Here is a 27,315-nt window from a genome sequence, read left to right as displayed (position 1 = left end):
ACTATAAACCGTAATAGCACCACATGGGTTCACGCATCCTACATTGTTCCAGTGCGCTTAGTGTCAGGGGAGAAGGATGGCTCAGTTTGTTCTGGCCCAGTCCTGTACCATCATGACTGCATTAAAGTGTCAGAACAGGGCTTTTAGCTAGACTTTAATGAGGTCATCAAAGATAACTACAAGACATTATCACAGTTGAATGGCTTGCCCCTAATGTAATGTGATGAGGAAAGTTTTACACCCCCCCCCCCCCCCCCCCCGAGAGGCCATGACAACATCTTCTCAGGGACTTTCACTAAGTCATTGCGTGGTTGTAGCATCCAGAAGTAATGCTTCACTCACCATGTGCTCCACACGGAGTTCAAAGGGCATGGGGTTGTAGACCATCAGCTGGACCTCACACACTTCTCCCTGGACCCACTGGAACTCTGAGGAGGTAGAACAATGCATCCGAGTGAATCTCAGACCAGGAGAAGCTGATGCGTTACATATCTGCGTCGCAAGGGTGTATAAATGTACATGGAACACACAGACAAATATGAGTACAAGTATGTGGGTGTGGCCTAGGTTGGTCCAGAGGTCTAAAGCCCCAGCCTACAGCACACGTCTATGGTGTCAGCACACAGTATGTTCGATCGGGCCGCCTGACCTTTCCCCAATGTCATCCCCTCTCTGTCTGTTCATTAAAGTCAGAAAATAGCTCACAAATATATAATTGTGTGTGTGTGTGTGTGTATGTGAGTAATAATATGTGAATGGGATTCAGGGATAAATAGGGATAGTTAAGTCTATAGCTTTATTTACAAGATGCCAGACTATTTCCATTGCAATTAAAAACATTGTTTGATTAAAATAATGACTCCATGGTGCCTCAAGCACAGACAGACAAGTTAATAATTCAAGACTTTAATACAGCAAATAAACAGGAAATATATATTTTTATGTATAGATTGTTTGGTTGGCTCTCTGCAAATATGTAAATTCCGTTTCGTATTCCATTAGTCCGTGCAGAAACAGTTGATTTGAGGCAACTAAAAACCAATTACATTCAAGTGTTGTCGGTGAGAGCTGCTCAGGAAAATGTAAAGGATCTGTTTCAGGGTCAGTTCAGTTGACAGAATGAGAGGCAACCAAGTTCATCCTCTAATGACTACCAGATTATATTACTATTAGTAGACTTAAGAGATCATTAAAGCAAAGCACGTGCAGTGTTTCCCCTAGGTGTTTTTTGTTCAGCAGTGGTGGCAAGGGTAGTGGGTTCATTGCTACTAGCGTTAGCGCAATGACATGCTAGCTGTTCCCATAGACTTCCAGTCATTGGGCCAATGACAATCCATTTAAAAGCGCGTCTCGGCAGAATTGTTTTTTTCAGCATTTGCAACAATTGAATATAGTGGATTCACTGACGTGCTACATGATTATTTGTAATGTACGCATTTATCTTTCTATTCCTTACAAATGGCCAACATTAATCATTTTAGTCTCTAGCCAGTGATCATCATGACCTCCTGTGGTTCACACTAACATTTAACAGGATTGTGCTATTAGAAAGTAGCTTGACAGACTGTATAATGAGATACAAGAGGATTTCCATTCAGCAGATCATTCACTAGCCTGTCAGGGGAGACAGAGCAGAAGTGTTATTTGGCAGTGGAGGAAGTTATCATATGAAGGGGATTCTGAAATGGAGACTATAATGACACAGGTGGGAAACAGCTCTGTTACCAAACACATTACAGTCTTCCATCTCCGTTTCGACAGTCCAATCTCTAAAACGCAGCGAACGGTCTCACTAGAGGGCCTGGCGGAGCCTAAGCCACGGACAAAACGCACACACACACACTTCAGTCTCCATTCTCTGAGCCCAGGACCTGGTGGGTTAATAGGGTTTATGGAGAGTAAAGTAAACAACCGGGGTGCACCTTGGGAAATTAAAACTTTAGTCCGAAGCAAAAAGAAGGAGAAGCAGGAAGAAGGGTGTCTATATAATATAAATGGTCAAATGAGCCTCTCTCACAACCTTAGGTCTGCCTCTCAGGTGTCCTCCTCACAGAGCCAATTCCATGTGAAATATGCCTCTGAAAGAGCTGAGCTGCAACCTTCTCCTCGTGTCCCAAATGGCACCCTACTTCCTTTACATGCACTTCTTCCCTAATCCCTGGTCAAAGGTAGTGCAATATAAAAAGGGAGCACGGTGCCGTTTGGGACACAACCTAGCCTCCTAGCCTCCCTCCGTACCTCGAGGCTCCTGGCCATTCATTCATTCCAGATTAAAGAGAGAGCAGGAAGGTTCAGCACTTCAGAACCTCAGGGTGAATATTAATCATGTGGTGGAGTGTTGCTAGCCTGAGTACCAGTCTCATTAGCTGACAATCCACTCCTTGTCATTGCCAAAGAGGATGGAGCGAACCGAACAGAAAAGAGAGGAGGCTCTGCAGATGTTGGTTCTACTGAATGCTGACCTAGAGCTCTCAGTAATATGCTGTGTTGAATAATGCATCCACACGCTAGCCAGCTGGCCTGGGCAAAGGAGCATAAAACATACATGTGAAATAGAGTAGGCCTGTAGTGTCGTAGGACAGTGATATATTCAGAACCATTTATACAGTGTGGGTCACACAGAGGGACTAACTACACGACCTGGAAGGATGTTGCTGCCTGTACTGTCTCTTTGATATCAAACAGTACAACTACTCACACTCTACTAAGACTTCATTGCTTTTCACTCACACTATCAAAGACTCAGCACCTGTAAGAAGCTGGCTGGGTATGTTGAGGCCAGGGTCAGAGTCATTACAATTCAGTCAATTCAGACAGATGTTTTCGATGTATTTTTTTTACCTTTATTTAACTAGGTGGCAGAATGACAGATTTGTACCAACTCCTACTAGAGTAATGATTACCAAAGGCAGTACAACTCCTACTAGAGTAATGATTACCAAAGTGCTGATGAAACCGTGTGTAAATGGTTAGCCGGTTGTGTTTAGGACAATAGCAGAGCAGAGGATTGAGAGGACGGATCCATATGCACACACACACACACGGAACTATGTTATTGCTGGGTCGTGCTGAGAATGGAGGGACAGTGCATTACAGAAGGCGAACACACACATGCAGGCACACACACAGTGGGTTAGCAGGGGGGGGCAAACAAACACTAACAGTTGCCCTGATTCTGACAGTCTAACCGCCCTCACACACACACAAAATAAATGTTCAGTCGATTCACCTCCTCAGGACCACATTCATACAGTGATGGATCACAGTGAGTGAATCTAGCACACTGGCCTGCTATGGATGTAATGCTGTATCTATCATTGCCTGCGGGTGTAGGCTGACTCATCACTACTCGTTCAGTTTCCTGGTGAAATCAAACACCGTCTCATCAAACCTACAGTAAATATTTACTAGTAGAGTAAGCCTGTTGGCGTGGTTTGAAAAGAGACCATTGTTCTGCAGTGGAAGGCAAACCTGAGTTCAACCTGCTGGTGTCAATGCCCCATCACATCGTATCCCGGAGCAGAGGGAAGGCTTTAGTGCTCTCATGTGAGGAGCAAAACCACGCCGTTAGATAAAATAGGACTGTTACCTAAGGATAGCAGCAGGCTTTATATACAGTCATTTCAACAGAGTCCATTTCAGTACAGCTACTGAGCTCCATAGATACAACAGAATGCAGCTACGGATTCCTGTAGTGACACAAGAAAAATGATTCAAATTATGTAAAACTAATAGTGGAATAAACATCTAAAGATTTGAGGAGATTTGTGAGTTTCATAAAAAGTCCCTCCCTCCTTCTGTCTCGCTCCCCCCCGCTCCTTGCTCCCTCCCTCCATTACCCTCCCGGCTCCCTCTCCCTCCATTACCCTGCTCCCTCTCCCTCCATGACCCTCCCGCTCCCTCCATGACACTCCCGCTCCCTCCATGACACTCCCGCTCCCTCCATGACACTCCCGCTCCCTCCATGACACTCCCGCTCCCGCTCACTCCATTAACATCCCGCTCACTCCATTACCCTCCCGCTCACTCCATTACCCTCCCGCTCCCTCTCCATCCATGACCCCCCGCTCCCTCCATGACCCTCCCGCTCCCTTTCCCTCCATGACCCTCCCGCTCCCTCCATGACCCTCCCGCTCCCTCTCCCTCCATGACCCTCCCGCTCCCTTTCCCTCCATGACCCTCCCGCTCCCTCCATTAACCTCCCGCTCACTCCATTACCCTCCCGCTCCCTCCATGACCCTTCCGCTCCCGCTCCCTCTATGACCCTCTCTTCCCTCCATGACCCTCCCGCTCCCTCCATGACCCTCCCGCTCCCTCCATGACCCTCCCGCTCCCTCCATGACCCTCCCGCTCCCTCCATGACCCTCCCGCTCCCTCCATGACCCTCCCGCTCCCTCCATGACCCTCCCGCTCCCTCCATGACCCGCCCGCTCCCTCCATGACCCGCCCGCTCCCTCCATGACCCGGCCGCTCCCTCCATGACCCGCCCGCTCCCTCCATGACCCGGCCGCTCCCTCCATGACCCCCCCGCTCCCACTCCCTCCATGACCCTCCCACTCCCTCTCCCTCCATGACCCTCCCGCCCCCGCTCCCTCCATTAACATCCCACTCCCTCCATTACCCTCCCACTCCCTCCATTACCCTTCCGCCCCCGCCATTACCCGCCCCGCTACCTCCATTACCCTCCCGCTCCATTACCCTCCCTCCATTAACCTCCCTCTCCCCCCATTAACCTCCCTCTCCCTCCATGACCCCCCGCTCCCTCCATGACCCTCCCGCTCCCTCCATGACCCTCCCGCTCCCTCCATGACCCTCCCGCTCCCTCCATGACCCTCCTGCTCCCACTCCCTCCATGACCCTCCCGCTCCCACTCCCTCCATTACCCTTCCGCCCCCTCCATTACCCTCCCTCCCCCTCCATTGCCCCCCCGCTCCCTCCATTAACCTCCCGCTCCCTCCATTACCCTCCCTCCATTAACCTCCTTCTCCCTCCATTAATCTCCCTCTCCCTCCATTACCCTCACGCTCCCTCCATTACCCTCACGCTCCCTCCATTACCCTCCAGCTCCCTCTCCCTACATTACCCTCCCGCTCCCTACATTACCCTCCCGCTCCATCCATTACCTTCCATCTCCCTCCATTACCTTCCATCTCCCTCCATTACCCTGCTCCCTCCATTACCATTCCACTCCCTCTCCCTCCATTACCCTCCATCCATTACCCCGCTTCCTCTCCATCCATTACCTTCCATCTCCCTCCATTACCCTCCCCATCCATTACCCCGCTCCCTCCATTACCGTTCCGCTCCCTCTCCCCCCATTACCCCGATCCCTCTCCATCCATTACCTTCCATCTCCCTCCATTACCCTCCCTCTCCATCCATTGCCCACCTGCTCCATCTCCCTCCATTACCTTCCATCTCCCGCCATTACCTTCCCGCTCTCTACATTACCCTTCCGCTCCCGCTCCCTCCATTACCCTCCCGCCCCCTCCATTACCCCCCGCTCCCTCCATTACCCTCCCCCTCCCTCCATTATCCTCCCCCTCCCTCCATTACCCTCACACTCCCTCCATTACCCTCCTGCTCCATCTCACTCCATTACCCTCCCGCTCCCTACATTACCCCCCCACTCCCTACATTACCCTCCATTACCCTTCCGCTCCCTCTCCCTCCATTAACCTCCCTCTCCCACCATTAACCTCCCTCCATTACCTTCCCGCTCCCTACATTATCTCCCGCTCCCTACATTACCCTTCCGCTCCCTCCATTACCCTCCCGCTCCCTCTCCCTCCATTACCCTGCTCCCTCTCCCTCCATGACCCTCCCGCTCCCGCTCACTCCATTACCCTCCCCGCTCACTCCATTACCCTCCCGCTCACTCCATTCCGCTCCCGCTCCCTCCATGACCCTCCCGCTCCCTCTCCCTTTCCCTCCATGACCCTCCCGCTCCCTCCAATACCCTTCCGCTCCCTCTCCCTCCATTAACCTCCCTCTCCCTCCATTAACCTCCCTCTCCCTCCATTAACCTCCCTCTCCCTCCATTAACCTCCCTCTCCCTCCATTATCCTCCCGCTCCCTCCATTACCATCCCGTTCCCTCCATTACCATCCCGTTCCCTCCATTACCATCCATCTCCCTCCATTACCCTCTCTCCATCTCCCTCCATTACCCTCCCGCTCCCTCCATTAACCCTCCATCTACCTCCATTACCCTTCCACCCCATGTTTCTCCATTACCTTCCCCCCTCCATTACCCTGCTCCCTCTCCCTCCACTACCTTCCCGCTCCCTCCATTACCCTCCCTATCCATCCATTACCTTCCCGCTCCCTCCATTACCCTTCCGCTCCCTCTCCCTCCATTAACTTCCCTCTCCCTCCATTAACCTCCCTCTCCCTCCATTAACCTCCCTCTCCCTCCATTAACCTCCCTCTCCCTCCATTATCCTCCTGCTCCCTCTCCCTCCACTACCTTCCCGCTCCCTCCATTACCCTCCCTATCCATCCATTACCTTCCCGCTCCCTCCATTACCCTTCCGCTCCCTCTCCCTCCATTAACTTCCCTCTCCCTCCATTAACCTCCCTCTCCCTCCATTAACCTCCCTCTCCCTCCATTAACCTCCCTCTCCCTCCATTATCCTCCTGCTCCCTCCATTACCATACCGTTCCCTCCATTACCTTCCCGTTCCCTCCATTACCTTCCATCTCCATCCATTACCCTCTCTCTCCCTCCATTACCCTTCCGATCCCTCTCCCTCCATTACCTTCCCGCTCCCTCCATTACCCTCCCTATCCATCCATTACCTTCCCGCTCCCTCCATTACCCTTCCGCTCCCTCTCCCTCCATTAACTTCCCTCTCCCTCCATTAACCTCCCTCTCCCTCCATTAACCTCCCTCTCCCTCCATTTACCTCCCTCTCCCACCATTATCCGCCTGCTCCCTCCATTACCATACCGTTCCCTCCATTACCTTCCCGTTCCCTCCATTACCTTCCATCTCCATCCATTACCCTCTCTCTCCCTCCATTACCCTTCCGATCCCTCTCCCTCCATTACCCTCCCTCCCTCTCCCTCCATTACCCTCCCGCTCCCTCCATTAACCCTCCATTACCCTTCCACCCCGTTTCTCCATTACCTTCCCCCCTCCATTACCCTGCTCCCTCTCCCTCCATTGCCTTCCCGCTCCCTCCATTACCCTCCCTATCCATCCATTACCTCCCCGCTCCCTCCATTACCCTCCCGCTCCATCTCCCTCCATTACCTTCCATCTCCCTCCATTATCTTCCATCTCCCTCCATTAACCTCCCTCTCCCTCCATTAACCTCCCTCTCCCTCCATTAACCTCCCTCTCCCTCCATCCATTACCCTCCATTACCCTTCCACCCCGTTTCTCCATTACCTTCCCTCTCTCTCCATTACCCCGCTCCCTCTCCCTCCACTACCCTCCCGCTCCCTCTCCCTCCCTCACCCTCCCGCTCCCTCCATTACCCTCCCGCTCCCTCCATTACCCCCCCGCTCCCTCCATTACCCTCCCTCTCCGTCCATTAACCTCCCGCTCCCTCCCTCTCCCTCCATCACCCTCACTCGCTCTGTCTCAGTGTCTGTCCCTCTGACCCTAACCCCAAACTCCCAACCTAACCCTTACCCCTAACCTAAAAATGCCTTTTCCTTGTAGGGACCGGCAAAATGTTCCCATTTTTCAGACTTTTCTTTGTTTTACTATCCTTGTGAGAACTTCTGGTCCCCACAAGGATAGTAAAACCAAACACACACACGTATCTCTTTGTATGCGTATATAATGCGGAAACAGATAGAGGCATAAACATAATGGATACAGGGAGACTTAGAAGTTCTTAAAACAGAGTCTCAGAGCAATTATGTGCAAAACAATCTCCCTGTTCCAGAAATCCTCTGTTTTATGGCTCAGCAGCAATCTGCTTTATAGAACATCATAACAGGACGGCACAGCTAGGAAATACACACAGATATTACTCTGTGCTGGAGGTGCACACACACACACAGCAGAATGACTTAATGACTTTCAATTCCCCGTGGGAGTGGCTGCATTAACCGTTTAAAGACCTGCAGTTGTATGGATGGCGGGGAAACAGGGCGTGGCAGCGTTGGCATATCGTAGTAATCAGAAGGAAACCACTCATGGAGTGCGATACAGCACATTCCACTGAGCACCAAGCATCAACCAGCTCACTCCAAAAGTAGGTTTCTGACTAGTTAATTGATAGTAAATTAGCCCCGATTTTAGGACATCTCTGAGCTTTATAAGTACATGAAGTGGCTGCGTGACCTGTATTTACTCTGCCGACCAGGACGCCTTTCCCCTCTTTCTCAACCTCTTAACATTCTGTGCATGTGTTGTTTTGCTCCAGTGTAATATCCCTGTAGACAGGGCCTGTTAAAGAAAAACGTTTTAGTTAGAAGGCTACAAAAACACGGAGGTTTTTTCCCTAAAAATGTCCTGGCCTCCGGCAGTATTAACATATATAGGTCCGTCTAGTCTCTGGTGACAGACTTTTTAAGGTAAATGTTAATGTCTGTCTGCCGGGTCCACTTGATTTGATTCTGGGCTCTGAGATGAATGGCATGAGGGAGACTGATGAGACCAAGGCTGTGGAAACCTCTACGGCCCTGAAAGGTTTGATTCTCAGCTAATCCAGACAGCTATGATGCATTATAATACATTGATCCAAAATCAAACTGCAGAAAACAAAAGTTAACGTTGTTTAATTTTCTGCAACGAAGCAAAACTGAAAACTAAAATAGGAATTGATTTGTTAGAAAGGAAACCAAACTCATGTTGTGTCAGCAGATTATTCTATAATAATAAATCAGGGTGGAGGGAGGGAGGGCAGGGCCCTGCAGGTGAGCAGGGTGGTATTGATCGGTTCAGTGTTCCTTATTAGAAGTGGTAGCAACAGAGATAGCGCCCTTCCCAGCGTGAAGGAACATGCCTTCAGACTCAGAGGTACGTGCCCGAATCAACGACAACGTACAGAGGATATTTCTTGACTCAATTCGTCAAGCTCCACATCGTACTCGTCTCTGGATTTAATGAGCTTAAGAATGACATTTTGACAACTTGTATCTGGCCCTCGCAAAATTAGAGACTTCTCGGTCTCAAAACCACGCCTACACAACTAACCTAACACCACACATTACACGACATCACACAAACATCTCTAGACATTGCTGCTCCAATACAAATGTTGAGTGTGTTCCATGTCTGAGATCACATAAAACACTAAAACCGATGTACCGGTGACAGTATGAAACAATAGGAAGAGTGACTCATATCATAGCCTAGGGATGTGTTCCCTTCCTTTGGCCTCTTTGTTTGGGAATTCATTACAGAAGAGTATTCATTCAAAATTGGGGGCCTGTTAAGATAATACTCCTCGTTTACAAGGGCAGTCTGACAGGAGAGTGGGCACGATAACACACACACAGAAGGGAGAGGAGTAGGCAGGAAGCCACAATTAAATAAAACCAATGAATTTTAGATAACACTGAAACACTTTATCCATCAAATAGATATTTAAATGTATTTGTTATTGTTTGTTTGTTCTCCGGTGGTGACTGTCAATCCTGTTAGTCTGGGAGCAGAGATATTACCCTGATAAATCAGCTGTGGGAGGAGACAACGCTATCCTACAACTCAGTGTCCTCGATGTTTAATGATACACTGTTCAATATAGGCTGCATGACGAAAGAACAGGCCGTTAGGAAAGTAATAAGGAAGGACCAAACAGTGGTGTAAAGTACTATGGTAGTACTTGAAGGAACATGTACTTAAGTAGTACTTTAAAGTAGTTTTACTTAAGTAGTTTTTGGGGGGGCATCTGTTACTTTACTATTTATATTTATGACAACTTTTACTTCATACATTATTGTACTTTTTACTCCATACATTTTCCCTGACACCCAAAAGTACTTGTTACATTTTGAATGCTTAGCAGGACAGGAAAGTAGTCAAATTCACACAGTTATCAAGAGAACATCCCTGGTCATCCCTACTGCCTCTGATCTGGCGGACTCACTAAACAGAGAACATCCATGGTCCCTACTGCCTCTGATCTGGCGGACTCACTAAACAGAGAACATCCATGGTCATCCCTACTGCCTCTGATCTGGCGGACTCACTAAACAGAGAACATCCCTGGTCATCCCTACTGCCTCTGATCTGGCGGACTCACTAAACAGAGAACATCCCTGGTCATCCCTACTGCCTCTGATCTGGCGGACTCACTAAACAGAGAACATCCATGGTCATCCCTACTGCCTCTGATCTGGCGGACTCACTAAACAGAGAACATCCATGGTCATCCCTACTGCCTCTGATCTGGCGGACTCACTAAACAGAGAACATCCATGGTCATCCCTACTGCCTCTGATCTGGCGGACTCACTAAACAGAGAACATCCATGGTCATCCCTACTGCCTCTGATCTGGCGGACTCACTAAACAGAGAACATCCATGGTCATCCCTACTGCCTCTGATCTGGCGGACTCACTAAACAGAGAACATCCATGGTCATCCCTACTGCCTCTGATCTGGCGGACTCACTAAACAGAGAACATCCATGGTCATCCCTACTGCCTCTGATCTGGCGGACTCACTAAACAGAGAACATCCATGGTCATCCCTACTGCCTCTGATCTGGCGGACTCACTAAACAGAGAACATCCATGGTCATCCCTACTGCCTCTGATCTGGCGGACTCACTAAACAGAGAACATCCATGGTCATCCCTACTGCCTCTGATCTGGCGGACTCACTAAACAGAGAACATCCATGGTCATCCCTACTGCCTCTGATCTGGCGGACTCACTAAACAGAGAACATCCATGGTCATCCCTACTGCCTCTGATCTGGCGGACTCACTAAACAGAGAACATCCCTGGTCATCCCTACTGCCTCTGATCTGGCGGACTCACTAAACAGAGAACATCCATGGTCATCCCTACTGCCTCTGATCTGGCGGACTCACTAAACACAAATGGTTTGTTTGTAAATGATGTCTGAGTGTTGGACTGTGCCCCTGGCATTACATCACTTTTTTTTTGTAAATGGTGCCATCTTGTTTGCTAATGAGGAATTTGAAATGATTTATACTTTTACTTTTGATACTTAAGAATATTTTTAATCAAATAGTTTTAGACTTTTACTCGAGAATCATTTTACTGGGTGACTTTTACTTTAGTCATTTTCTATTAAGGCATCTTTACTTTTACTCAAGTATAACAGTTGGGTACTTTTTCCACCACTGCTGCCAAATGATTGTACCTAGAAGATGAGGCCTCAGACTCCAGCACAGTATCTGAGCACAGATGACATCACACCAAGACAGGACACAGTTATACTCAAAAGGGAGATTACAACGAACGAACAGTGAATAGGGAAAGATGGAATGGATTTCAGGTACATTGAAAAAATTAAATAACACTTCTAACAACAGCCATTGTGCGGAGTCCATCTGATCTGATTTGGCACTGTAGCAGAGAGAGAGTTGGACTCTATAAGAAGCCAGAGTGGAACTCATCCTGATGTGTCACAATCATGAGCCATGTGTCACAATCGTGAGAATGTCTGCCAAAACTGGAGGAGTTTAAGAGCCCCCCCACCCCCCCAAAAAAAATATATATATAAAAATAAAAATAAATGGAAACAATTGAATGTTCAGGAACAAAGAGACAACGAGAGCAGAGAAAGAGAGAGCAGAGAAAGAGAGAGAGAGAGAGCAGAGAGAGAGAGCAGAGCAGAGAGAGAGCAGAGAGAGAGCAGAGAGCAGAGCAGAGAGAGAGAGAAGAGCAGAGAGAGAGCAGAGCAGAGAGCAGAGCAGAGCAGAGAGAGGGAGAGAGCAGAGAGAGGCAGAGCAGAGAGAGAGAGCGCAGAGAAGAGAGAGAGCGCAGAGAGAGAGAGCAGAGAGAGAGAGCAGAGAGAGAGCAGAGAGAGAGCAGAGAGAGAGCAGAGAGAGAGCAGAGAGAGAGCAGAGAGAGCAGAGAGAGCAGAGAGCGCAGAGAGCAGAGAGAGAGCAGAGCAGAGCAGAGAGAGAGCAGAGAGAGAGCAGAGAGCAGAGAGCAGAGCAGAGAGAGAGAGAGAGCAGAGAGAGAGAGCAGAGCAGAGCAGAGAGAGAGAGAGCAGAGAGAGAGAGCAGAGCAGAGAGAGAGCAGAGAGAGAGCAGAGAGAGAGCAGAGAGCAGAGCAGAGAGAGAGAGAAGAGCAGAGAGAGAGCAGAGCAGAGAGCAGAGCAGAGCAGAGAGAGAGAGCAGAGAGAGGCAGAGCAGAGAGAGAGAGCGCAGAGAAGAGAGAGAGCGCAGAGAGAGAGAGCAGAGAGAGAGCAGAGAGAGAGCAGAGAGAGAGCAGAGAGAGCAGAGAGAGCAGAGAGCGCAGAGAGCAGAGAGAGAGCAGAGCAGAGCAGAGAGAGAGCAGAGAGAGAGCAGAGAGCAGAGAGCAGAGCAGAGAGAGAGAGAGAGCAGAGAGAGAGAGCAGAGCAGAGCAGAGAGAGAGAGAGCAGAGAGAGAGAGCAGAGCAGAGAGAGAGCAGAGAGAGAGCAGAGAGAGAGCAGAGAGCAGAGCAGAGAGAGAGAGAAGAGCAGAGAGAGAGCAGAGCAGAGAGCAGAGCAGAGCAGAGAGAGAGAGCAGAGAGAGGCAGAGCAGAGAGAGAGAGCGCAGAGAAGAGAGAGAGAGCAGAGAGAGGCAGAGCAGAGAGAGAGAGCGCAGAGAAGAGAGAGAGAGCAGAGAGAGAGAGCAGAGAGAGAGCAGAGAGAGAGAGGAGAGAGCAGAGAGAGAGAGCAGAGAGAGAGAGCAGAGAGAGAGAGCAGAGAGAGAGCAGAGAGCAGAGAGAGAGAGCAGAGAGAGAGAGGAGAGAGCAGAGAGAGAGAGCAGAGAGAGAGAGCAGAGAGAGAAGAGAGAGAGCAGAGAGAGAGCAGAGAGAGAAGAGAGAGAGCAGAGAGAGAAGAGAGAGAGCAGAGAGAGAGCAGAGAGAAATGCAAGGAGCTCCTGGTTTAATTATGGAATTAGTCAAGCGTGTATAGAGGATGAATTTCCTCCATCACGATAGTTATAGATGTTTTACAATGAAAATATTAACAGGCCTAAAACTGTTTTACTTCGACACAGCAACTTCAGAAGGAGTGTGTGTGTGTGTGCCCACCTATCTTTTTATTGCGCTCCTCTCCCCTGGTGTGCATGATGATGGGAGAGTAGATGAAGGGACTCTTGGTGGACATGTTGTTTTCCAGGAGGCCTTTCTGTTTGTGGGGGCGCAGGCTGACGGGCAGATCCAGCAGCTTCACTGATCTGTAGGAGGGGAGAACCAATTCATCACTCAAATGTGTTTTATAAAGCCCTTTTCACATGAGCAGAGGTCACAACGTGCTGTACAGATACCCAGCCTATCCTAAACAGCAAGCAATGCAGAAGCACAGTGGCTAGGAAAAACTCCCTAGAAAGGCAGGAACCTAGTAAGAAAACCTAGAGAGAAACTGGGCTCTGATGGGTGGCCAGTCCTCTTCCGGCTGTGCTGGGTGGAGATTTTAGAGTACATGTGGCCATTAAGGTCAAGACGTTTGTCAAGGGACGGGAGATGGAGGCCGAGACAAAGATAAACAGTTTTATCTCAACATGTCCCTTAAAGGACCAGAGAGAGAAAATTAGATGAATTTTGGCATGGTGACCTGAGCCAATCTCTCTCACACACACACCTCTGCCAATCATATGGTGAATTTCGTCCTGAGATTCTTAGCCCAGGCCATTTAATGAGCAAAGCATTCTGGGGTTGTGAATTGGAGCTCGTGGACACAGCACTTGTCACCTCTCTGAGAAGCCAGGCATTCCTGTATCTGTACAGAATGTCCTCCATCTCTCCTGGCTCTACTAATGGCCCTGCCACCACAGAAAGAGGGGGAGATGGATACAGAGCAGATAGAAAACAGAGAGAAAAAGTGAATATAAAGATGGACAGCATTCTGAGGGGTGTTTTGAGTGAACAGTACGTACGTACGTACTGTAACCTAAACACTAAGCTGCCTTTTAAAAGTGCACAATACCTAATACCAGGCCTAATACTCAGAGCCCCAGACTAGCCAACCCAGGCCTAATACTCAACAGAGCCCCAGACTAGCCAACCCAGGCCTAATATTCAAAAGAGCCCCAGTCTAGCCAACCATATATTTACAAGTAGATGCTTCTGTAAATCAGTGTCATGTAAATTGTGCACTTAGATCTCAAACAGCTATAACTCTGTTCTGACCAGGAGGGAGGAGAAGAGCTACATTTCAGTCATTACACCACCGTCAGAAATACCTGACATTGTTGAGAGGGAGGAAATATTGTCTGTTGATTAATCACGCCACTCAGAGTAGCAGTTACTCCATGTTAGAACAGAGTCGTAACTATGACGAGTTCATTGGTACATTGATTAGATCAATCCGAATATGACAGTTGGGTTGTGTTCATTAGGGCCCACCGCAGCAAAATGTTTTGCAACATCATGAGGGCCTCCATTTCAGAGCGCTTTATTTTGATTTTGTGCCTAACGAAGACAACCCAGAGCACTCACTGCCTTTGACTGACTTCCCTAACAACTGTTGATGAGAAAGAGAGATAGAAATATGATTGATTGACGTACCTGATGATGGGTAGCTTGGTGAAGGCTACAGGGGGCAGTTTGAGGCCATCAGGCAGGGTGAGAACCTCCATTCCCCCTGGACATTTAGACGTGTAGTTCTCCAGACTCTGAGTCACCTCCTTCTTCTCTGTGGACCAGGGGAGGAGTCGGGTGAGAAAAGTACAGCACATTATTGATAGTCAGTCTAACCATTTCAAGTCACCGAGGAACAAAACATGTCTACAAAAACAAAAGAAAGGTTTGATTTTTAGGGCTGACCCCATTTAGTCGACTGGTCGATTGTTTGGTCGACTTACATTTTAGTCGAGCAGTAGCAAAAAATATATATATTTTAATCATGGTGTACAAGGTGCCTGTCTGAGTGGACTGATCCATTGTGGAGGCCGTGGGGGTGGCACAGTCCATCACCAAGACGTGTGCTACTGAAATGGTATATAGTTATATTACATCGGAACAATGGTGCAACACTAATAAAAAAAATGTTATTTTAGAACAAAATGTGCTTTCTCCCACGTTGGATAACGGTCGATGTCCGCGGTTCTGAAACATCCGTGCGCTGTTGATGTGGCACCGTTTCCTACACCGGTGTTGCCACAGTATGGGCATAATGGCAAACGTTAACCATCCTATGTGGCAGAGGCAGCAGCGGAGTTAGGAGAAGAGAAACCAGCCCTTTCCTTAAACGTCGAAGTGAGGAGAGAGGAAACGACAACTTAAGTCTATAAATCAATAGATGTTCAAATGGGCCTGTTAAAATCATCCATATATATCTACAGAAATAAGACCGATCCTGCTTCTGATTAAGGCTTTGTTTAATAGCCTACTGATTCCGTCAGCAACCAAAACATGTTGGATAAACTTCAAATTCAGCTGTTTTTAAAATCTTTGCTATGCTGTAATAAAGGCTTTACACTTTATAATATTATAATAATAATGAATGTCATAATCATGAGCAGGCTTAGTATAGCAGCCTTGAATAAGCAGCTGTAGGCCAAAGAGGACATCCTGTTGACTCTTAATATCGTAACTTACTTAGGCCTATATTTCAAATCCAATCTAATTTTATTGGTCACATACACATGGTGGTGCGAGTTTAGCGAAATACTTACGCTTCTAGTTCCGACCGCGCAGCAATATCTACCAAGTAATAAAGAAATCCACAACAAAAACCTAAAACACACACATCTAAGTAAAGAAATGGAATAAGAATAAAAATAAAGCAACCCTTGAATAATTAGCGCAAACAACAAATAAAACCGTTCCTTTTTGGAAATTGCATTCACAAGGTCATGTGCATGCAATGTGAGAGAGTGAGAGTGAGACAGAGAGAGACAGACAGAGAGAGAGAGACAGAGAGAGAGAGAGAGACAGAGAGAGAGACAGAGAGAGAGACAGAGAGAGAGACAGAGAGAGAGACAGAGAGAGAGAGACACAGAGAGAGAGAGACACAGAGAGAGAGAGAGAGAGAGAGAGAGAGAGAGAGAGAGAGAGCGACAGCTGGTGCTTGTCAGACACCTTTTTTTAACACAGCAAGTCTGAGCACAATCAAATCAATTGCAGTCGGACACTAGTCATCTGTGTGTCATAATTATTTCATCAAACAGTGCGCTTACAAGCATCAGACAAGCTCAATGGATATAGTTGATTTGATTAAAACATAGGATGGGTCTATATTCGGAAAAATACACATTTAAAAATTTGGCCGAATCGATTGGAACAGACGTGGCGGGCTCCCAAGTGGCGCAGAGGTCTAAGGCACTGCATCTCAGTGTTAGAGGCATCACTACAGACCCTGGTTCGATTCCAGGCTGTATCACAGCGGTCTAAGGCACTGCACCTCAGTGCACGAGGCGTCACTAGCCCCTGGTTCGATTCCAGGCTGTATCACAGCGGTCTAAGGCACTGCACCTCAGTGCACGAGGCGTCACTAGCCCCTGGTTCGATTCCAGGCTGTATCACAGCGGTCTAAGGCACTGCATCTCAGTGGTAGAGGCGTCACTAGCTCCTGGATCGATTCCAGGCTGTGTCACATCCGGCTGTGATTGGGAGTCCCATAGGGCGGCGCACAATTGGCCCAGTGTCGTCCAGGTTTGGCCGGGGTAGGCCATCACTGTAAATAAGAATTTGTTCTTAACGGACTTGCCTCGTTAAATAGAAAATATTTAATTGAGGATAACACAAATAACCCAGCTCCAGGCCAGCCCTCTCTTCTTCCCCATCCTTCAGGTTAAGTCAGTAGCTGGATCAATAAAGATGTTTAGATGTTTGTATCATCACTCAGCCTCGCTGCTTCAGTTGCATACAAACATGTCTCTATGAGTTACTCTGCTGGCCGGGTCGCACACCACAGGGGCAGGCTGAGAGAGATATATACATCTATACTCCAGCCAAGCTCCTGGATAGGCTACTTCTCAGTTCCCCACTACACACCCCTGCTTGGACAGCCACAAAATATCACATTATGAGCCTGAGCAACAGAGCAGCACAGACAGAACCTACTGTGGTTCAGATCCAGGACTCACAGGCAAACATGTCCTTTAGACGGAGGTCGTTGAGGAGAGTACATCTGATAGACTGAAGAGCAGAGCAATGTCAGGAAACAGAATCACTTTACCACAACCTACATATTACCTCGACACCTGTGCCCCCGCACATTGTACCGGTACCCCCTGTATATAGCCTCGCTACTCTTATTCTATTGTTGCTCCTTAATTATAAATTCATTAATTACATTTATTACATTTTTACTTCAATTTATTTTTGGAAATACTTAACATTTTTTTTCTCTAAAAAAAGGGGCTTGTAAGTGAGGTCTACACCTGGAGAATTCAGCACATGTGACAAATAACATTTGATTTGATTTAAAATCTCAGTCAGGAGTGCCATTATTGAAAACATTGCTTTACATAAATGATTTATCTATCAACCTGTTTTTACAGAGAACATTCCTGGAACTTAGAAAGGTCCCCAAATGAAGGTTTTAAAGGGATGTTAAAGCCCTCTTTATTACAAGGCAAGTCACATTCAGTGTTGCGTGTTTGCAGTGTTGGGAAGTGGCTTAGTGATAATGGTTGAACAAGCAGAGAAATGCTGCATGCAGCATATAAAATAGCCTGGAGGTAGAGATTGACTTATGCACGGCTTTGAGTATTGTTGCTGATCGTACATTTAGACCACAACCGTCATGGTGGATGGTTACCTGCCTGCCTGTATCTCCCTGTTTACCTGCCTGGCTGTCTACCCCTCTCCCAGCCTGCCTGCCTATATCTCCCTGTTTACCTGCCTGGCTGTCTACCCCTCTCCCAGCCTGCCTGCCTGTATCTCCCTGTTGACCTGCCTGGCTGTCTACCCCTCTCCCAGCCTGCCTGCCTGTATCTCCCTGTTTACCTTTCTGGCTGTCTACCCCTCTCCCAGCCTGCATCTCCCAGTTTACCTGCCTGGCTGTCTACCCCTCTCCCAGCCTGCCTGCCTGTATCTCCCCGTTTACCTGCCTGGCTGTCTACCCCTATCCCAGCCTGCCTGCCTGTATCTCCCTGTTTACCTGCCTGGCTGTCTACCCCTCTCCCAGCCTGCCTGCCTGTATCTCCCTGTTTACCTGCCTGGCTGTCTACCCCTCTCCCAGCCTGCATCTCCCTGTTTACCTGCCTGGCTGTCTACCCCTCTCCCAGCCTGCCTGCCTGTATCTCCCTGTTTACCTGCCTGGCTGTCTACCCCTCTCCCAGCCTGCCTGCCTGTATCTCCCTGTTTACCTGCCTGGCTGTCTACCCTTCTCCCAGCCTGCCTGCCTGTATCTCCCCGTTTACCTGCCTGGCTGTCTACCCCTCTCCTAGCCTGCCTGCCTGTATCTCCCTGTTTACCTGCCTGGCTGTCTACCCCTCTCCCAGCCTGCCTGCCTGTATCTCCCTGTTTACCTGCCTGGCTGTCTACCCCTCTCCCAGCCTGCCTGCCTGTATCTCCCCGTTTACCTGCCTGTTCCTAAACCTGCATGGAATCTGTCTGTTGTTACATTTCAATTTAGTAAATTGTATTTGGAAGCCCAAGTAACGTAGTCTAACAGTAGAAACATGGAGAGTTGAAGGACAGACCGGTCTGCCGTGAAGGACAGACCATGAAGGACAGACCGTGAAGGACAAAAACTCTGTATTGATTGTCCTTTTGGGATGATGTGAGGTAAACACCATGTTTGAAGAGTTCACTGCAGCATTACACAAACCTCCCCCCTCTCCGCCCCCGTCCCTCCCCCATTTCAGTTCTGTGTTCTATCAGCAACCCCCCCATCCCAAAATACAGCTGCTTTCAACTCCAGTACAATTCCTGAACTCACTTTCACTTGAAGATTTCCAAGAGCAGAATGTGACTAAATAAGTCAACATTAAAAAGGAAATGAAACATATTTGCCATCAATTAGTATGTCAGTCCATCAGTCAGCAGACAGATAAATAAGCAATTAAATAAATAAGTAGCAGCTTTAGAAGACTTGAGCCAAAACTAAATAATAGGAAATCAGATTTAAAATAAGCCCATATCAGTTAAATAGCCTGACCACATGATGTGCCTCTCCAAATTCTAAATACATAGTTATAAAACGCAGTCAGACAAAAACATGTGTTTTCCATTTAACCTGCAGCCCATACATTATCAACCCCCGACCTGGTGGAGTCCAGAAACAGAGTGGACAACCGGCAGCCCATAAATAAACACTGCCTCCTCCACTTTACTGCTCACATTGAGAAATTAACCACTGCATTGGTAGTGAGTCAATCCATTCTAGCATTTACTGGGCTCAGTGACACAGACTCCATAACAGAGGTTAACATGTAGTGGGCTCAGTGACACAGACTCCATAACAGAGGTTAACATGTAGTGGGCTCAGTGACACAGACTCCATAACAGAGGTTAACATGTAGTGGGCTCAGTGACACAGACTCCATAACAGAGGTTAACATGTAGTGGGCTCAGTGACACAGACTCCATAACAGAGGTTAACATGTAGTGGGCTCAGTGACACAGACTCCATAACAGAGGTTAACATGTAGTGGGCTCAGTGACACAGACTCCATAACAGAGGTTAACATGTAGTGGGCTCAGTGACACAGACTCCATAACAGAGGTTAACATGTACTGGGCTCAGTGACACACACTCCATAACAGAGGTTAACATGTAGTGGGCTCAGTGACACAGACTCCATAACAGAGGTTAACATGTAGTGGGCTCAGTGACACAGACTCCATAACAGAGGTTAACATGTAGTGGGCTCAGTGACACAGACTCCATAACAGAGGTTAACATGTAGTGGGCTCAGTGACACAGACTCCATAACAGAGGTTAACATGTAGTGGGCTCAGTGACACAGACTCCATAACAGAGGTTAACATGTACTGGGCTCAGTGACACAGACTCCATAACAGAGGTTAACATGTAGTGGGCTCAGTGACACAGACTCCATAACAGAGGTTAACATGTAGTGGGCTCAGTGACACAGACTCCATAACAGAGGTTAACATGTAGTGGGCTCAGTGACACAGACTCCATAACAGAGGTTAACATGTAGTGGGCTCAGTGACACAGACTCCATAACAGAGGTTAACATGTACTGGGCTCAGTGACACAGACTCCATAACAGAGGTTAACATGTACTGGGCTCAGTGACACAGACTCCATAACAGAGGTTAACATGTAGTGGGCTCAGTGACACAGACTCCATAACAGAGGTTAACAAAACATCTTCCCAGAGACAAAGAGAAAACATTGTTTTCCTTTTGTCTTTTCAACAAAAACATAGAACACACAACTTTAAATTAGGCCTAAAGCGGTGAACAGAGTACTTAAAACCCAAGTTGATATATTATTTAGTACGATCCCACAGAAATCAACTCATTAAGGAAAACAAGGCAAAACAGATCCAAGACTCAAATTCTACATTCATTCTTACGCAAGAGGTTCAACTTTGTTAAACTTTGAAAATGTCCTTAAATGACACCGATGTGACTATCATTTCTCAGTTCCTACGCTCGTTTTGAAGACAAACCCCTACGTTTCCATCCAGAGCAGCAACAGATCAATAGCCTATGGTGTGGTACTGAAGAGAGGACCCCTGGTGAGAACTTCGAAATGTTTTAACATTCTTAGTGAGGCCTCTTAACTGACTGACACTCTAGGGGGGGGAGAGAGAGAGAAAAATAAAATATACATCCTGACAGTACAGTAGTAACAGTCTCAATTAAACGGAGGGAGAATCTGCCAACTGTCACTGAAGATGGACTGCCCTGCCATGTTGGATGTGGTTGAAAGTGCTGACAGAATACAAACAAATGAATGTCAAATGAAATACGACAAATTGATTGATTTATTGTTTTGGGCACTTACAAGAAGTCAACTGCAATGACATTACTTACTGCATTCATATTGCAGGCGAAAAGCCTCATCTTTCAGTTAACCAGACTACAGTGCTAGAAAATGTAATGTGGGTGGGACACTGGCAAAAAGTGACAGACTTAGAAAATGTGTGTGTTTACTTCAGTGTAATGAGATGGAATGAGTGACTGGCCATCTTATGTGACTGAGTATCTAGGGAAATCAGGGGGGGCTGAGTGCCAGGGGCTTTCAAACAACTCCATAAATAAGTAGCTCTTTAATTGCTATTTCTGCCCCGATAAAGCTTCAACCAACATTATTCATTTTAACAACTATTTCTAAAAATAGGTCTCATGAAAAGCAATCTCACACGGCCCTTTCTCCACTCAATATAGGTAAGAGCCTGCAAGTTCCTGGTCTGAATCGTAGTCTCTGAGCCACAACACACAGCCAACAAATAAAATATTGATAATAATATCCTGTCCCTGATACAGTTGAACTACCCCCACTAGTGATCGGGGGGGGGGGGGGGGGAGAGAAGTCAATACAGTTACAAATTGGGATATTACTTCTGACAATATATTGCGTTATATTGTTTTGACAAAAAACACAATATTATTTTTGCGCTAGTTAGCTGTCTGTACCTGCACCAGAACTCCAGTATTTTTCCTTCATAGCTTGTTCTCCATCTTCTTTTTAACTTGTTAAATGTAGCTAAATGTAATCGAAAATGTAATCACCAAAAGGAATTATTTATAATGAGAGGGCCATAAAGAATAACTAGTAATGCTGCATACTCAAAGAAAGGTTCAAATATCACCTTTTGACTTCCTTGAACTCGTTAGGAAATCGCCTTTCATCTCATATCAATCTTGTACGTCTATGACAGTGTTTTTTGTTTAAAATCTATGCTTAATGGCTATAAATCCATAAATCCATCTCTGAATGTGCTACCGTGATGAAACCACTCTAGACTGGTGCCTGCAATCATTACATCTTAGTGCACCAGTCTAGAGTGGTTTCATCACGGTAGCACATTCAGAGATGGATTTATGGATTTATAGCCATTAAGCATAGATTTTAAACAAAAAACACTATGTCATAGACGTACAAGATTGATATAGGCGATTTCCTAACGATTTCAAGGAAGTCAGAAAGGTCATATTTGAACCCTTTGAGTATTCTACTGACAATGTTTGTCTATGGCAATTGCATTGCTGTGTGCTTGATTTTAAACACCTGTCAGGAAAGGGTGTGGCTGAAATAGCCAAATCCACTCATTTGAAGGGGTGTCCACATACTTTCGTATAATCCATCTCTGAATACATATTAGAATCACCTTCTTTCCAGGTAAATCTCTATTAGCTTGACACCTTGATTGAGCAACACTTGGCCATTACCCTTTTTTTTTTTTTATTCAAGCTTTCTTCTAGGATGTTGCCTGTGCTTAGCGCCATTCAGTTTCTTTTTTATCCTGAAAAACCTCCCAAACCTTAAAGATTACAAGCATACCCATAACATGATTTAGCCACCACTATGCTTGAAAATATGGAGAGTGGTACTTGGTACCGCCTGGTATCTTTGTAGTGACTGAGTGTATTGATACACCATCCAAAGGGTAATTAATAACTTCACCGTGCTCAAAGGGATATTCACTGTCTGCTTTTATTTATTTTTACCCATCTACCAACAGATCTCTTCTTTGAGGCATTGGAAAACCTCCCTGATCTTTGTGTTTGAATCTGCGTTTGAAATTCACTGCTGGACTGAGGGACTTTACAGATAATTGTATGTGTGGGGTACATAGATGAGGTAGTCATTCATAAATCATGGTAAACACCTATTGAACACAGAGTGAGTCCATGCACCTTATTACGTTAAGCACATTTTTACTCCTGAACTTTTTAGGCTTGCCGAAACAAAAGGGTTGACTACTCAGCTTTTCATGTTTTATTCATTTGTAAAAATGTCTAAAAACACAACGTCAGTTGTAACAGGCTGTAACACAACAAGATGGGGAAAAATCAAGGGGTGTGAACACTTTCTGAAGGCACGATAATATCATATCGTGAGAACCCTGGTAATTCCCAGCCCTAAACCCCACACACTTTACTTCCTCCTTTCATCCCTTTCTCCCATGCTGTCCTGAAGCCTCTGTGATGCAACGAGAGGAAAGATGCCACTCTTTCTCTCCTCCTACCCCCCACCCCATCTCTTCACCCACTCCCAGGTAGGATGACACAGTGGTGACGTTAATGAGCTTGGCGTGATCACCTTTTCCTGAACCCCTCTCCCTTTTTCTCCTCGCCTAAGCCAGAGACATTAAGCAGTTACCTTCACTCTCTACAAAGGCCTAGCTTAAATAAAACATTTGAGTTATGTTTTTTAATGTCACCGATAGGGACTTGAAAAGGCACTACCACCTCAAGACAGACCTTTGAAAGTGCCGGGCTCTGAAATTCAAAGCCGTGACGTTTCCTTTCCCCCGGGAGCTTCTGCTGTGACATTAAATGGGAGGACAGCAACGTGCTTAACGGAGGAACTGGGGTCGATATTATTTTACAGGGGTTGACTTCTAAGGCTTGAATTGTGTTTACCGCCGGTCACATACCACGATGCTGAGGGACAGAACAAATTCCTTGGTTGTGCACCTGTGTAGACAAACAAGCCCCTCTCGAGCAGCCAAACCCCAGGGCTTCACCAGGTGTGTGCGCACAAAAGAGATGCGCGCGACAGTTGTTCCTGCAAACGAGGGTAATTACACATTTTGAACTGGACAGAAAAGTGTGCGCGCATCTCCACGCAAATCTCAAATCATGCGTTCACACAACGTCTCGTGGTTGATCGACTGTATGCAAACAACTAGGATATTGTTACTTTGGGGGAATGGAGGAGTTTGATGCACAGGAATTGTAATAATGGTCGGCTAATATAAATATTGGCCTAATGATAAAAGAGAATAATTTGCCATTGGTAAGAAGACCGCATAGCAGAATGTCATCTAATATGTTAATTTGACTTTTGTTTTATATTCCTAAGTCATAATCATATTGCAGGGCATGTCTCTCCTTTTCTGACATGACTGGTTTATTCTGCTACAAATACTAGGCTACTATTCATCACTCATTCAAGAAGACAAGCTCTAAAGTGAATGGCGCGGTGGCCAATGGCAGCATGTACAGGCGACAGTATTGCTGTTTGACAGGAGCGTGACATAATAGACTATTTCATCTCAGAGCCTGTGTCAACGATGCAGATGAAAACAAACTACTGATAAAATATGGAAAAATAAACTATTTGCATAGAAGTCACTGCAACAACAAAAAATGACATTCTGCTCACACCTCCACAGAAATGTGATCAGATTTGCCATTGCAATATAATTAAGAAACTATCATGGCCAGGCGGGGTTATAGGCAGAGTTATAGAGCTAGTTCACAACCCCTACAAATATAGTATGGCTCTGATTTAGCAATTAAAACATGCACATTTTGTGTGTGACAGTTTGATCAATCCCAACAATTTGTTGCAAACACAAATCCTAGAATCTCCATGTACACTAGATGTGTATTTGAAATGTACACACGGTCGATAAATGACACCCCAGATCTGTGGATTAAAAGGCACAATCTGGGATATTTGAAAATGGTTATATTGTTTCCCCTTCTTCATCTGTCAGCTTTATACCAAACCAAGTGGCGCTGGGTTGACACACAAAGTCAGGATTGTGACTTTCAAGGAAAAGGCTGTAGCTGCTGGGCCGAGACAGTCACACTGTTCCTCTGAGCTGTGCTGCTGTGTGTTCTACAATAACTCCCCAGACACGCAACGAACACAGCGAGGGGCCACGCCCCATTACTGCATGCTGGGAGACGACGGCCTGCAATAACCCCCGCCGTGGGTGACATCACCACACTGCAGACAAACAGCTGGGGGGTGATAGAGAATAGCTGGAGGGAGGAAGAGGGAGAGAGAGAGAGGATGGGAAAGTGAGCGAGACAAACAAAAAAAGAGAGAGAGAGAGAGGCGGGTGAGGAGAGAAGGCGTGGAACCGCAGTTTAGAGGGGAAAGATCTGTGCACGGCTCATTTCACAGTGTCTCTGCCAAAGCCACCATTGAGAAACTCACTGAGAACTATAGAGGTTTTAAGCTGTTCAAACAGTCACTCGAGCATGGAGTGAGGAGTCTGGTGGACCAGGTTTCAACTGGAGTGAGATCAGTGCACATGCTAGCTCAAATATAACAATGAAATATGTTCTGTCACTTTTTCTATGCTCAGCCTCACACACACAAAATGTCACAGATAGAAAAGCCTTATTTCTCAAATCATACGTCTGGCCTTCCTGTCTGGAGGCATCACAGGCTGTAACTGCCCACTGTTATCGTGACCGCCGCTGACACACGGATGTATGACGGCCACAGGGATACAGCTGAGCTGCTGTTATTCCAGCAGGTTTACACAGAGAGGATGCTGGGTAGATGGGAACAAAGCCTCCCTCAGCGTAGCAACAGTCCCTCGCTGCTGCTGACATGGGCAAATATTTCATACTGTTGGCACTCTGCTCTCTCTCTGCTCTCTCTCTCTCCCATGCAACCTACTTGTTGTGTGTATGGACTGCTGTGTGTATGGGACTGTTGTGTGTAACTGACAGATAAACACACACAAAACACATGTTAATATTTTTAAATGTATGTCAATTGTAAAGTCGAATGTATTTTTCATTATGTGTCGGACCCCAGAGAGACGAGCTGTCTTCATTGGCGTCGTCCAATGGGGATACTAATCAACCAACATCTCTCCCTCTCTTATCCACTATCTGTTCTCGCTCTCCCTCTATCTCTACCTCCCCCCTCCCCCTCTCCTTGGGTGAGTACCTATCTCCTGAGTCCAAATTAAGCCCACTGTCACCCAGCCACCAGCTGAGACTGGCTTGGTTGAGCATTACACACCATTACACCCACAGGCACAATGCTGGCTTCCCTAAAGAAAATGCATGGTTGGCTGCGGTCAGGGGATGATTTCAAATGATCTCACATGATCAGTAGTATGAAATGGAGAAAAATGCAGTACGTTTTTCAACTAATACTGACAAAAACATTTGACTATGTAATGTGTGTTATACCTAGAGTAGAGCTAGTCAGACATTCTTTCTTTCCTTTCTGTTTTTAAGAATTACTATTTGTATTAATTTTCCTTTCTATTCAGTACATGTCTCAGCCCTGGGGGGGAGGGGGGGGGGGGGTTCTACTAGGCTATAGACCAGGGAACATTTGGTTATATGATTTTGAATTATAAGACCCCTTGAAGTATAAAAAAAAAAAAAATAAGATTAACAAAAATGATTTTATGGAAAATTGAATTTGGCCTTACTGCTAGAAGCCCGTACAAACACACTGAATAACGATTCACCACATGGACAACAGATAGTCCCCCCAAAAAAATTCAAAGGTAAGTTTGTTCTTTAGTGTCTGCCCTATATCTGAGAGATACAAGCATTATCAGGAAACCTTTGTTATATATATATATATATATATATATATATTATTATTTATTTATTTATTTATTTAAACCCCTATTTTTGGCACTAAACAGTCTCATTATATTTCCAATAATTGTTTTAATTGGTACCGGGGAACCTTCAGATGAGTCTTATGAGGCCTGTGGCGTCCTAAAGCAAAACAGGTATCTGTTGGTGAGAGTCCCACCTTTCTATAGAGGGGTCATATTGGTGTGTAGCCCAATCTGTTCAGACACTACAGACAGAAGTTGGCAGCCCGGCTGACTTCAGACGAGTCTGTCACTTTTCACAGCAGATGAGGTGGATTGAGACGCATCCAATGCAAAAAAAACAGATCTCCATCTTAAACTGACAGATTGTTAAAGGGATTTATGCTAATTAGATTACCGCGGGGTCGACACTAGGGGGGTTTAGGGGTGCGACTTACAATGTTGAAACAGTGTCCACTCAAAGACACTGGAGAATGAGACCGTCTGGGTTTCGGTAGTCCTTTCAGCTAAAGGCTTGGGGAGCTAAATGTGTGTGTGTGTGTGTGTGTAGGCTGACCTTGGTCTGAGAGGAAGTCCAGCATGGTCTGGAGCAGAAAGGAGAGGTGGCGGACAGACAGGCCGGGGTTTCCCATACGACGGGATGCGTACACCAGCTCATGGAGCAGACGCATCTGTACCGCCGCCCAGCCACAGTGGGAACCTGGGGGACAGGAGATGATTTTAATGTCAAAATGTACATGTTCTACATTAACCATCCCAGCCCCTCTGAAAAGACACACATACAGAGGTCGGAGCAGAGGGCAGCCATA

General features: G+C 46.7%; 1 protein-coding gene across 3 annotated transcripts in view; it reads right to left on the bottom strand.

The window, feature by feature from the left end:
- trappc9 (trafficking protein particle complex subunit 9) overlaps positions 1 to 27,315 on the bottom strand; it is a 304,671-nt gene that overhangs the window by 261,422 nt on the left and 15,934 nt on the right. For all 3 annotated transcript variants that reach the window (XM_031793479.1, XM_031793478.1, XM_031793480.1), the window contains 4 exons: positions 27,063 to 27,206; positions 14,643 to 14,769; positions 13,167 to 13,312; positions 343 to 428 (listed from right to left, as the gene is read on the bottom strand). In XM_031793479.1, the coding sequence (XP_031649339.1) occupies positions 343 to 428; positions 13,167 to 13,312; positions 14,643 to 14,769; positions 27,063 to 27,206 (503 nt within the window). The remainder of the gene's footprint in view (positions 1 to 342; positions 429 to 13,166; positions 13,313 to 14,642; positions 14,770 to 27,062; positions 27,207 to 27,315) is intronic.

Source organism: Oncorhynchus kisutch, linkage group LG17 (genome assembly GCF_002021735.2).
Source record: "Oncorhynchus kisutch isolate 150728-3 linkage group LG17, Okis_V2, whole genome shotgun sequence".
In the NCBI taxonomy this organism is placed as follows: Eukaryota; Metazoa; Chordata; class Actinopteri; order Salmoniformes; family Salmonidae; genus Oncorhynchus; species Oncorhynchus kisutch.
The sequence above is the reverse complement of the archived record's forward strand: the minus strand, read 5'-3'. Positions and strand labels throughout refer to the sequence as shown.